Source organism: Benincasa hispida, chromosome 8 (assembly GCF_009727055.1).
Source record: "Benincasa hispida cultivar B227 chromosome 8, ASM972705v1, whole genome shotgun sequence".
In the NCBI taxonomy this organism is placed as follows: domain Eukaryota; kingdom Viridiplantae; phylum Streptophyta; class Magnoliopsida; order Cucurbitales; family Cucurbitaceae; genus Benincasa; species Benincasa hispida.
The window spans coordinates 64,198,841-64,210,561 of record NC_052356.1 but is presented as its reverse complement, the minus strand read 5'-3'; the positions used below and the strand labels follow the sequence as shown (position 1 = coordinate 64,210,561).

At 27.6% G+C, this 11,721-nt stretch overlaps 1 protein-coding gene and 1 non-coding gene across 2 annotated transcripts; one reads left to right on the top strand and one right to left on the bottom strand.

Annotated features, from left to right (window-relative positions):
• Positions 1-1,194: 1,194 nt before the first annotated feature.
• Positions 1,195-5,175, bottom strand: LOC120083463 (uncharacterized protein DDB_G0271670-like). Its single transcript, XM_039039231.1, has 6 exons — positions 5,035-5,175; positions 4,210-4,662; positions 3,989-4,132; positions 3,707-3,900; positions 2,891-3,044; positions 1,195-1,694 (listed from the first exon to the last, which is right to left on the bottom strand). Exons 2-6 carry the CDS (start codon positions 4,639-4,641, stop codon positions 1,488-1,490), a joined length of 1,131 nt encoding a protein of 376 aa, XP_038895159.1. The 5' UTR covers positions 4,642-4,662; positions 5,035-5,175; the 3' UTR covers positions 1,195-1,487.
• Positions 5,176-11,647: 6,472 nt separating this feature from the next.
• Positions 11,648-11,721, top strand: TRNAI-UAU. Its single transcript has one exon. It is a non-coding gene; the product is annotated as a tRNA-Ile (tRNA).

Genomic DNA, 11,721 nt, shown 5'->3' with positions numbered 1-11,721 from the left:
ATGATGCAGAAAGAAGTAATGTATGTTTAGGTTAGTTATTGAAATGACAATCAACATCCAATTTAATAATTGATATGCAAATAAAGCGAATCATGAATGGATCTTAGAAAATTTTAATATTTGTAAATATATTTTAAAACTCACTCTTACGAAAATAGAATTTTCCTAATAGTTCGAAAGATAAATGGACAAATTATATTTTTCGTCTGGAATTTGGAATTAGTAGGAATTCGTTGGTGGTTTAATAAAGAAATAGGGATCGGTGAAATTATAAGTTTAGAACTTGAAATAGAAGATTTGTGTCAAATAGGTCTCAAAATTTCTTGTGTTGAATGAAGTTTTTGAACTCGAAAAATGTTTAATAAATCTTTAAATTTTTTACTTTATGTGTAACAAGTCCTAAAATTTCCAAATTCATATTTTCAAGGATAGTGATCTATTAACATTTTTTTAAAAAAATTCACGGACTATTGGACATAGAATTGAAAGTTTAACCTTCTATTTAACCGATAATTCAATTTCATATCTAATAGATTCGTTAATTTCAAAAAATGTTTAATATGTCAAGAAGTAATGTGACCACAAAATTATAAGTTTATTTTTAGATACCTACCTGACATTTTAAAAGTTCATGAACATATTAAGTACAAAATTAAATGTTTAATAATCTATTAGATACTATTTAAAACTTAGAAATATATTAGATATATATATATATAAAACGTCAACAATTAAATTTGTAATTTAACCAAAATGACATGTTAGGAGATTTTTACATTGATAATATTATTAATTTAATATTAGATTGTGTTTTTATGTGACTTTTCTTTTTCTCCCTTCTTTACCTCTTTTACATACTATCATAAGTGCATGATGTAAATTAGATGTTTAGATGTAAAGAGAGAAATTATTAAAAAAAAAAAAAATTAATTTACAGATTTTCGAATCTACATCAAATATGATTACTAAAATGTAGTAAAATGTAACCGTCTCGTTGAATAATTTTTTTCAAAATAATTTTCTCTCATGTTCATATTTATCCATTCTTTATACTTTTCTTTTAGAATCATTATAGTTCAAAACTGATATAGCTCAAACTATATCAAATAATGTGTAAAAGTTAATTTGAAATATCATTATGATCAATTAAAATCTCCTACCACTAAATATTTCTTAGCACAACAAATGTGGGGCATATAAATTTAATTATTCGATCTCAAAGTACATGTCAATTACGATTGAATGCTTCCACCACATAAACTTTTACAGATAATTCGTTAGGGGAAAAACACCTAAAAAAAATATTGAAACTCTAAAGTAACACATGGAACCACCTATATCCATATGTAGCTCTCTTAAACTTAAAACTACAAATAGTCTACAACTAAATATTGGAAATTAAGAGCCTTTTGTATATATGCTTATATTTTTAGGTACAAACAGCCTCGAAATCTCTCTTTGTCAAAGCTTTCGTTCAAAACAAAGAATTACAGCTTCAAATTCAGATCGATGCCATCGGCTTCGGCTTCATCTTCAACTTGGGCTCCGGCTCCGGCTCCCGAGCCGATGACAGTTTCTTTGTTGCCCTTTGAGTTTGAGTTTGATTCATACATGGAGGAGGAGGAGTTAAATGTAACTTTGTAGTAATCTGAGACACATCCTCCATCTCTATGTTGTGAAGCCTCCATAGTTTCCTTCAAAAATAATTTCACCACTCGTGAATTTCCCCTTTTGCCCTCTTCATATATATTATAACATTGCCTTTAAACTACCTATTTACATATTTATTGCTGCTTTTAATTTTAGGTTTAAATACTATTTTAGTCAATGTAATTAAAATTTAGTTCATTTTGATTTTTCTATTTTTAACTTTAGTTCATTTTGACTCTTGTGATTTCAATTTTGATTTATTTTAGTCTCTATACTTTTAAAGAGTTATTATTTTTACTCTTAAAAATGAAATAAAAATGAAAATAATGAGGGATCATAATGGTCATTTTTTAGAAGTACGAGGATCAAAATGGACATTTTGAAAGCATATAGATAAAAATGAATGGAAGTTAAAAGTAAATTTACATGAACAAAAATGAAAATAAAATATATTATTTAAGCCTTAATTTTATCAAATTGTTTGAAAGTAATACTATTTTAAAAACTAAATTAGAAAATGCTGGAAATATTTAAACCTGAAAATAGTCATGAAATCAGATAAAATAATGCTCACAAACTCAACAATAGAATGAATGGGCGTGACTGCAAATAAATAATAATTTAGAAAAGAAAAACAAAAATTAAGAAATAATTCCAAATATTTAAAAGGGAAAAGAATATACTAATATATACATATATCAATGATTTTAATTTAATTAATTAGCCATTAATTTTTCTAATATTTTAGAAAATTATTAATACTACCATTTATTCTAAGTATATAATTCAATTTAATAAAAGTTTAAAATTGATTTAGTATAGATAATAAAATGAAAATTTTCCTTATTATTACTATCTAGGAGATGCTAATTTTGTGGGTGCCTTTTGTAGCTATGTTGGTGTATGTTTTTGGTTGGATTTTAGACATTTTTGTATGGGATTAGACACATATGTTTTTGGGTTTAAGCATTTTTCTAGCTATCTGGATTTGGAATATTTTGTTTGGTCAGATTTTTGAGTTATTTATTGATTGGTTTTTAAAGTCAAGATTTTAAGAAGGGTGTTGAAATTTTTGTTGCCTAATTCAGCCTAGGGTTTAATGGATGAAGTTAAACTTTTTTTTTTTTCAAGGCTAAAATTCACTAATTCAACTAAGTTCATTATGCATATAAGGTTAAATAAAATTTTGAGGGGAAAAAAAAAAAAAAAAAAAAAGAAGAAGTATAAACTGATTTCTTACTTGGGGGAGATGGAAATTGAAGGCTGCAATTTCATTTGGAGCTGATGAAGAAGAAGATCCTAATGCCATCAAATTGCTGTCTTCTGCCAATTGATAGCTTCCACTTCTTTTGGTGGAACTCATTAACTGCCCAGCAAAACCCCTTTTTGTACCTCTATACACAAATATATTTACATAATTAAAACCAATTAATTACCAACACTTTCTTTTACACATTTATCACTATTAATTTTAAAAAGAAAATCTTTAATAGTTCAAGTGATTGAGCTTCATAGGTTTATCATTCATCAAAAAGTTAGAAGTTCCATCTCCAAACCCACATATGCATGTCTGCTCAATAAATCTAACAAAAGGTTATAAAAAACATGAAAGACAAACCATAAGAGGTATAAAATGGTAGTTTACCCCAATTTCTCATATTTTAAAAACAATTTTTCTAACTTTTAAAAGAGAAATTTACAAGCTTTTTGAAAATATATTTAGAAAATGAAGAAGGAAAACAAAAACAAATAATGGATGGTAAACAAGACTTTTCTTTTTTCGGTGTTAATTTTACATTTTTTTTCCCTCTATTTTCTAAATATATTTGCAACGTTCTATACCAACATTTAAAACTAAAGAATAACCAATAGTTTTTTTTTTTTTTTTTTTTTTTCTTTAAATCAAATCTATTGTATAAAGATTTGGTTTTTAATATTGTAGGCTTTCGTTTATTGCGCATAATCTAGTTTCTAAAAATTCTTCAATAAAATCTACCCAAATTTTCATTGAAGACTAAAAAGAAAAGGAGATATATATTGAAAGAAAGAAGAGAACCTGAAGTTTGAATCGAAATTAAATGGAGAATGATTCATTTCCATTGAAGAAGAAGAAGAAGAAGAAGAAGAGGAGGAGGAGGAGGAAGATGAGTCTTTGGTCGCCATGTTTTTGAAAATTGGACCTTTGCTCTCTATATTTGCTTCCCTATGGCTTTCTTCCAAAAAGGCTCTCACCCTCTTTGCACTTACCATCTGTATGTCAATTTACATTTATTATACATTTACTTATTTACTAATTATTATTATTAATAAAATAAAATAGAGCTGAGAAATAATTTGCCTTTTCTTGTTCCTCTGGTGAGGTCCATATGTTGTTGAAATCACTAGATATTTGGCTTGAAGGGTGCTCTATTTCACGAAAATATCTCCCCGCCGATGACGTCGCTGACGGACACGATGAGGCAGATCCTGGATTAATATTCACCTGAAAATATTTTTATTTCCATCAAATTTAATATAATTTAAATCCACCAACATTTAAAATTTCATGTTGTCTCTCACCATTGAATTGTAACATTCAACATTGAGAGACGAAGCAGAGTATTGAAAACTAGGGAAAAAATGTGGAGCAAATTTCAATTGGGAATCGGATATTCGGGTTGTCGGAAACAAGGGTTTTTTGGCGGAGGCAGTGACGGCGGCGGCGGAGTTTGGCAGAGGCGGAGGAATGAATTCAAGAGTTGGGAACAACGGAAGATTATTTGACCAAGAAGCATTATAGTCAGTTGTTGGAACAAGTGGCGGTGGAGGCGGAGGCGGCGGCGGCCGGGGAGGGTTTAACGACGACAATGGATGAGTATTAGTGGGCTGCGGTGGTGAAATAATGTCTTGAGCAGCGGCGGCGCCTTCTTGCTCCTTGAGAATCTTCTCAAGCTCTGCAACACCAGGTCCTCTCCTGGGAATACGCTGTCGTTTGGCTTGAGCTTTCTTCATCTCACATTACTTGTTACCCCCCTGTAAATTAATCAAAATGGGGAAAAACAAATTAGATAGGATATGGAATGAAAATAGGGGTTGGTTAGTTTATATAGTGAAGAGAAGAAATGGAAAAAGGTTTAATTAAAATGATGAAAATGTAGAAATAAGTGTGAAAAGAGAGAAATCAGCTAGGAGGAGGGGAAAATTAATGAAGAAGAATCTACAATTTCCAAATAAACAGAGATTGAAAATATATGCAAAAGCGGTAATCAAAATCAAAATCATTGAAGAAATTTAAAAAAGAAAAATTAAATAGACAGCAAGATTCACGGAAAAGGGAAATCAGAGAAAGGATTGAAGAAGAAAGGCATATGGTATTATTATTGTAAATTAAAATAATTTATTTACCTGTTGAATGAAAGAAAGGAGAGAGATACTTGAAAGCACGGAATTTCAGGCGTTTATCTGAATCTTCTCCTCCCCTTTTTTTCTCCTTCGCCTCCTCCTCGGCTTTATCGCTAACTTTGTTACTCTCTGCGATTTTTCCTTTTTCCTCGCACTCCAGCTTCTTTTAGGGAGGATTTGAAGGGTTTTATCTTTCCTTTTTCCTTTTTTTTTTTTTTTTTTGGGTGTTTTAATTTAATTTATAATTTTATAAATAATTTTAAATGATTAGAGAGAGAGGAAGGGGGGAGTTTGAAAGTGTTAGAGAGTATTCAGTAATGTAAGTTTGAAGAGAGAGGGAGTGCATTAAAGAAGGGAGTGAAGCATCTGTTTCTTCCCCACTCACACTTCATATCTCAGAAAATCTTTGCCACTTTGTTTCACAGCTTTTCGTACTTTTTTTTTTCTTTCCCCTGCTCAATGCCTGTTATTGCATGGAATACTTAAGGACTAGGTCTCTTGGTCCCCTTTTGCCATTTTCATTCTTTTTTTTTTTCATATTTACCTGCCCACATACACCTTATTAGCTACTCATACTTCTATTTTCAATTCAAATTCTTACATTTTAAAAGTATATATATTAAAATTATATAAGTTTCAAAGTATAAAAGCTATAAACGCCATTTTAAAAACAACAAATACATGCTAATTATTTTTGGTTTAAGCTACTCGTCTCATTTTGTGACACTATTTTGATTTCTTTTTTTTTTTTTTTTTTTTCATTTGGCAACTAAAACAAGCCATAAAAAATTGTAAACAGGTGACGAGTCTTATGGAAAAAGAAGTTAATTAATTTTTTTTTAATGAGAATTTCATTAAGAAATCAAAACAAAACTACCAACAAGGAAAATATATGGAAGTTATCAGCCGCTAGTCTGGCCAGCTAAATTAATATAGTCCAATCCGAAGAGTCAGTAATGGTTGTTTGTATCGTATATAGACGAATAAAATTATCTTGAAGATAAATGGTGATTTGGAGGAATAAATTAATATTATTGCAAATAAAAGTTCAAGAATAATGAAAACTGAAAATTTATAATATAGTTCAAAAGTTATTTCAATATTTGGCTGGGATTAAAACACACTAGGTTATTCAAATTTTCTTTTGAAATTATATATGTTATACATGACTCATATGCATCACTGATGATGATAAGAATATCGTTCTCATAAGAACTTATACCTTATTGTTTAGTTTAAAGTAAAAGCTTAAACCAAAACTTCTAAAATGGTTTTCCTTTAATAATTCACTTTACCACATGAACTTATATACTAATACATTTTAAGATATATATTATACCATTATTTAAATATCAAAGTCTGAATCCTCACCCTTGCATTTCTAAATCAATGAAAAATAATAACTTTATTGTAGTTTTTTTCTTTAATATAAATATATATAGAACGGAGAGATTGAACCTCTAATCTCAAAGTTGATAAAACAAATTTTATAACAGTTTAACTTATGTTCATATTGACACTTTAGTATAGTTTTTTTAAATGTTATATAATATACATATTTTTTCACTTTGTAAATATATCTCAAAATATTTTTAAATACCTAGTAAATACAAAATTTAATTATTTAAATAATTGACCGAGGTAATCATTCATGTTTATTAATAGATGGAATAAAAAGAATGTGAAAACATAAATTGAATTAAATTAAGGGTTATTTTCAAATAAAAAAAAATGAATAAAAATATTTATAAATATAGTAAAATTTTACTGTCTATCTGTAATAGACGGCAATAAACTACTATATGTGTCTATATGTGTCAGATAGATACAAATAGTAGTCTAATACAGATAGACAGTAATATTTTGTTATTATTTATAAATATTTTTGTAATTTTTTTATTTAAAATAATTTTCCTTAAAATTTATTGAAAAATAAGTTTATTATCAAATTTCGTCTAAACTGCACTACTTCTGTGCAAATTGAACCTTTATTTCTCCAATTAGATAATATAACATTAAAGGCCTCCAAATAAAATCAGCAACAACAAAAACATATTTTGAAGACAATATGTTTGTTCTCCCCAGACAATATGACAAGTAAAATAGTTCATAGAAAAAAAACCTTAACCAAAAAATAACCAAAAACTGAAAAGTTCCAACTAAATATATATTTTACTTCTAAATGTTTGTGCACTTTTTTCAATTTAATATCTATGGTTTAAAAAGTTTTTATTTAATCTCTTATGTATCGAACCTTTTTTTGATTTAGTCATCCACTATCTAATAATTAAATATGAATATTATGACAACTAATACTGGATGTATTGATACAATCTACCAATTTACTACACATTACACCATGACATTTTGTTATGATTAGTTGAATGTTAAAACCGACCATTCAGTGAAAAATTTAACCAATTCTTCTTATAAGATATCGAGAGGAACACAAATTATTCATTGTGTTCATTCCATATAACTCTCTTGAAAAAGAATACACAAGTTAAACATACGGTATCAAATTTCCATCGATATATCGAGATTTCTATATTTCTAAGAGTTCCACGTTAATATGAAAGATAAATCGACATTTTTATTATAGTAGAACAACCTACATTGTATTATTAACTTAATAGCAGATTTGGTGTGTTCATTTCATATGGTTCATATAAACAAAAACTAAAAGTATTCATATATGTGTATTATTATCTCATTTATTTTTTTAAGAAGGTAATTGAGCTTGTCTCTCACTTAGCTCATCAAACGAGGAGCAACATATAATTGGGTGTACTCATCCAACTTGGCTCTTCTAAGTAACAACATTGACCCTACTATAGCCTAATGTATCCATTTTACCTAGCACTTTTAGAGAGAAGTATTTGGTATCAACAATTGGCCAAATTAGTCCGATGTGCTCGTCTTACTTTACTTTTTAAAAAAATGCATTTTGAATAATGAACTTTATCATATCTTTGACTCTTTTAAAGAAAGCACATACTCTAACTTCACGTAGTCATCACGCTTAGTCCATTTATATGTCATGTGACACGTTCATCCAAATACAACCATAATGACACGTAGTTCTCCTTTGTACCTACTACCAATCTTAGCTAAATTTGTTCCTATATAACAAACTATTCTATATTTCGTATGATATTAATAATCATATAGTTTAACACCCTCATGTAAAAAAATATTATATGTCCCTCAATTACTCATGAATTACTTATGTTAGCAACATTTTTTCACCTTAATAATACATTCAAGGATATATGTACCCTTTGCATACTCAATAATAATGATTTTTTTAAAAAGGATTTTTTTCCCCATAATTTATTACTCTAATTCCTAAGGAAGAGCACACACCTTTCTACACTTTTGGGTCTTGATCCCCACAATTTTCTGAAATCGACCCTTAAAAAAAGCAACAAAATTAATTACATGGTTTAATAGATTGTATTAAATTGCCATGAAATAAAATCTAATAAATAGTACATATCATTTGGAATCACAAACATGAGATCATAAAATATTTAGAAAAAACAAATCTTGAGGTATATATTACCATAAATTTATGATGAATGAGTAAGCATGTTGATATAAATGTAGGGAAGCCAAACTCCATAAGGCAACCAATCTACATGGTGGAAGACCTTCCAAAGATTAGAAGAAATTCAAAGTTTTGATAGTTTTTTAAATATATATTTTTTTCTCTAACACCAAATCTTTCTATAAAAATCAATGTCAGATTCTTTAGGTGAGTTGGTGGGGCTTCCCAATTACCCTCTCATCTTTAGTCCTCACCCAACTCCAAAGCAGCAAAATGCCTTCACATGGCTTATGAGAGACATGCAATCTTATCTAATCATGAACAGAATCACACACACAACCATCTTCTTTTTCAAACCTTTTTTTTCTCCATTGACTCCATTCAAATCTGGATTCCTTTGCAAATACCACCCTCAAATATAGTATTAGTTACAATTTTAAAAATTGAATTGTCAAAACTTATAAAAATATTAAAATTGGACATTCAAACTTAAAATAGTAGTAAAAATTTGACTCCTAAAAAGCTGTTTAGAATATTGAGTTGATTTCTGAAGTCTGAAGTTAATATGTTGATGTTAGAAAATTTCTTAAGTCTAGAGTTAATACTGAGTTGTTTAATTAACTTGGAGGTAGGAAACATTAAAGGGAGAAATAAAGGAAGATGGAGTTCCTTAATAGATATGCAATTTTAATAGTGAACACTGTTGAAGTTGTGGAGGTGAGTCAAACATCTCCTAAATAATAAAAGTTGATCCCTCATAATTGTAAAATTGTTATAATTGTTAAAACTACGTAAGTTTGAGGTTAAATTTCAACACTTGCATAAGTTTAAACTCTCAATTTTTACTATTGAGAGTTTGAGGGTGTAATGGCAACTATCGCTACTGTAATTTTTTCTTTTAATGATATTCTATTTCTTGATAGAAAAATACTTGGTGCATTTAGGTTGCATCCAATTTTTCCTTTTAAAGAATATATATTTATTTAAATATTATTTTTCTTTTGTGATTGGCGACTTAAGGAGATGCGGTCAAACTGTGTATGCAAATATTATTCTTCAATATATTGTTTCAATATAAAGATATATATTTAAATATTTACCTTTTAAAAGTTTATATATATACATATATATATATAAGGAGTAATATTTAAATATGATATTCCTCACTAAATTATATGGTTGGATCTTAATCTTTAAGCATTAAGAACAAATTAACGTCATGTTATGAATGTCGTATCCTAAACAAATCCTCAAGTTCTTTGGATGTATGAAATTATTTTATTTTATTAGATCACAGCTGGATGTAGTCTAAATATAAGTTGTATTTTAATGGTTTTTGCTTTTGGAGAATCATAGAGAATCCAAATTCTATATGATTTTGTGACATAAGTTATAAATAGCCCAGCAGATTTTCTAAATTTACTGGCAAATCAAAAGATTGTATTATATTTAGATATTAAGAACTTGTAGTACAGCTGGTTCATCACAAGTTTAATTAGAAAACTGAAACTGTTTCTGCTTCTAAGTTCCTTGTTTTTTTAATGTGTGAAATTATATGTTTAATTAAGCTGGAAATCGTGGAGGCATTAAACATAAACATAGAGGGAAAGCAGGCAAGAAAAGTATATATTTATTAATAACTTAAATCGTATTTTTTAAAAATTTTAAAAAATGGAATTTTTCTCTCATTTTCTAGAACTTTTTTTTCCGAATAGGAAAAATTAGTATTTATATTTAGAATTCATAAATATAGACGTTCGTTTTACTCAATGAAAACTTGTCTCAATAAAGTAACTAAGACGGGGGAGAATTTATGTATTTTTATACTCATTATTATTAGTCTTTGCGCTTATAAAAGAAATCATAACCTTTTTTTTCCCAAAAAAGGGTAATAGAAATCATAATTATTGGAATAATCTTTTCTTATTATTGTATACCCATTTCCCCCTTATTGCTGTACAGAGCAATTGATATATATAATATAATATTAGCTAAAAATGGAAATATACTTCATCACTTGGTCTCATAACGTATAAAGTTGACACTTTCTTAAATAGGTAAACTTATACAAATAATCATCTCAAAAGAGAATATATATATAGATAAAAAAAAAGGAGTAGGTTTATGAATTATGCCTCCGTATTTTGAAGTGTTTCGTTTTCACCATTCAACTAATTTGTTGAGTTTTTTTTTCCCGTTAAACCTAGATGAAAATCAAACATATACTAAAAAGTTTAAATATCATTTAGACCATATACTTTTAAAGTTGTTCAATTTTAGCCGATGTATACTTTCAATTGTCAATTTTCGTCTCTATTTATATTTTCAATAAATCTTAAATTTAGTCCTTCAAAATTCATTTTTACTCAAATTGGTCAAATAATAACAATATTTTCATGTAAAAATATACTATATGTGAATATATATATATTCAAAAAGTTATAGTAAAAATGCTAAGATAATTACAAAATATTTTTTTTAAAAAAAATCAAGAATAAGCTAGCATTAGATATTGAATTTGAGATTTATTGAAATTACAAAAACTAAAATTAATTAATTTAAGTATAGAGACTAAATTTAAGCGAACTTCAAAGTATAGAGAAACTTATATAAAAATTAGAAAGCATACATACTGATGCAACATTATTCATCTAAATTAATGTAACAACTAATATGTACAAGTTAATTATATAAATATTTTTTACATTGTTTTTTTAGGTGAAGCAAACAGTACTAATGAATTTAATCTTCTCTATAGTTGTAAATAATAATTAGATGCACTTTCTAATTTTTAGAAATATTAATTTCTATCATTTATTTTAAAAAATAAAATATTTTTCTAAAATAATTTTAAAGTTTTAGTGTATTATTTAGAATAAATTTTAACGTTCAAATATAAATGTGACACTTTAAAAAATTTAGAGAGAAAATTACGTGACGACGTTTTTGTATAATTTAGCTTTTCATATATATGTATAACTTAAATATATAATAAAAGGCTCGTACGCAATATATCGATTTGAAAATATAAATACATATTTGTAACTATAGGAAGTAACATCGGCTGGTCCCGTAGCTCAGTTGGTTAGAGCGCTGGTCTTATGAGCCGGAGGTCGCGAGTTCGAGCCTCGCCGGGACCA

What these genes read in the sequence shown, in the direction of transcription:
- LOC120083463 (XM_039039231.1), bottom strand. Translation starts at nt 4,641, where the DNA reads ATGAAGAAAGCTCAAGCCAAACGACAGCGTATTCCCAGGAGAGGACCT. An exon ending in CACCAGAGGAACAAGAAAAG is followed by an intron (nt 3,901 to 3,988) that starts GCAAATTATTTC and finishes ATTGACATACAG; the next exon opens with ATGGTAAGTGCAAAGAGGGT. An exon ending in AATTTCGATTCAAACTTCAG is followed by an intron (nt 3,045 to 3,706) that starts GTTCTCTTCTTT and finishes ATTTGTGTATAG; the next exon opens with AGGTACAAAAAGGGGTTTTG.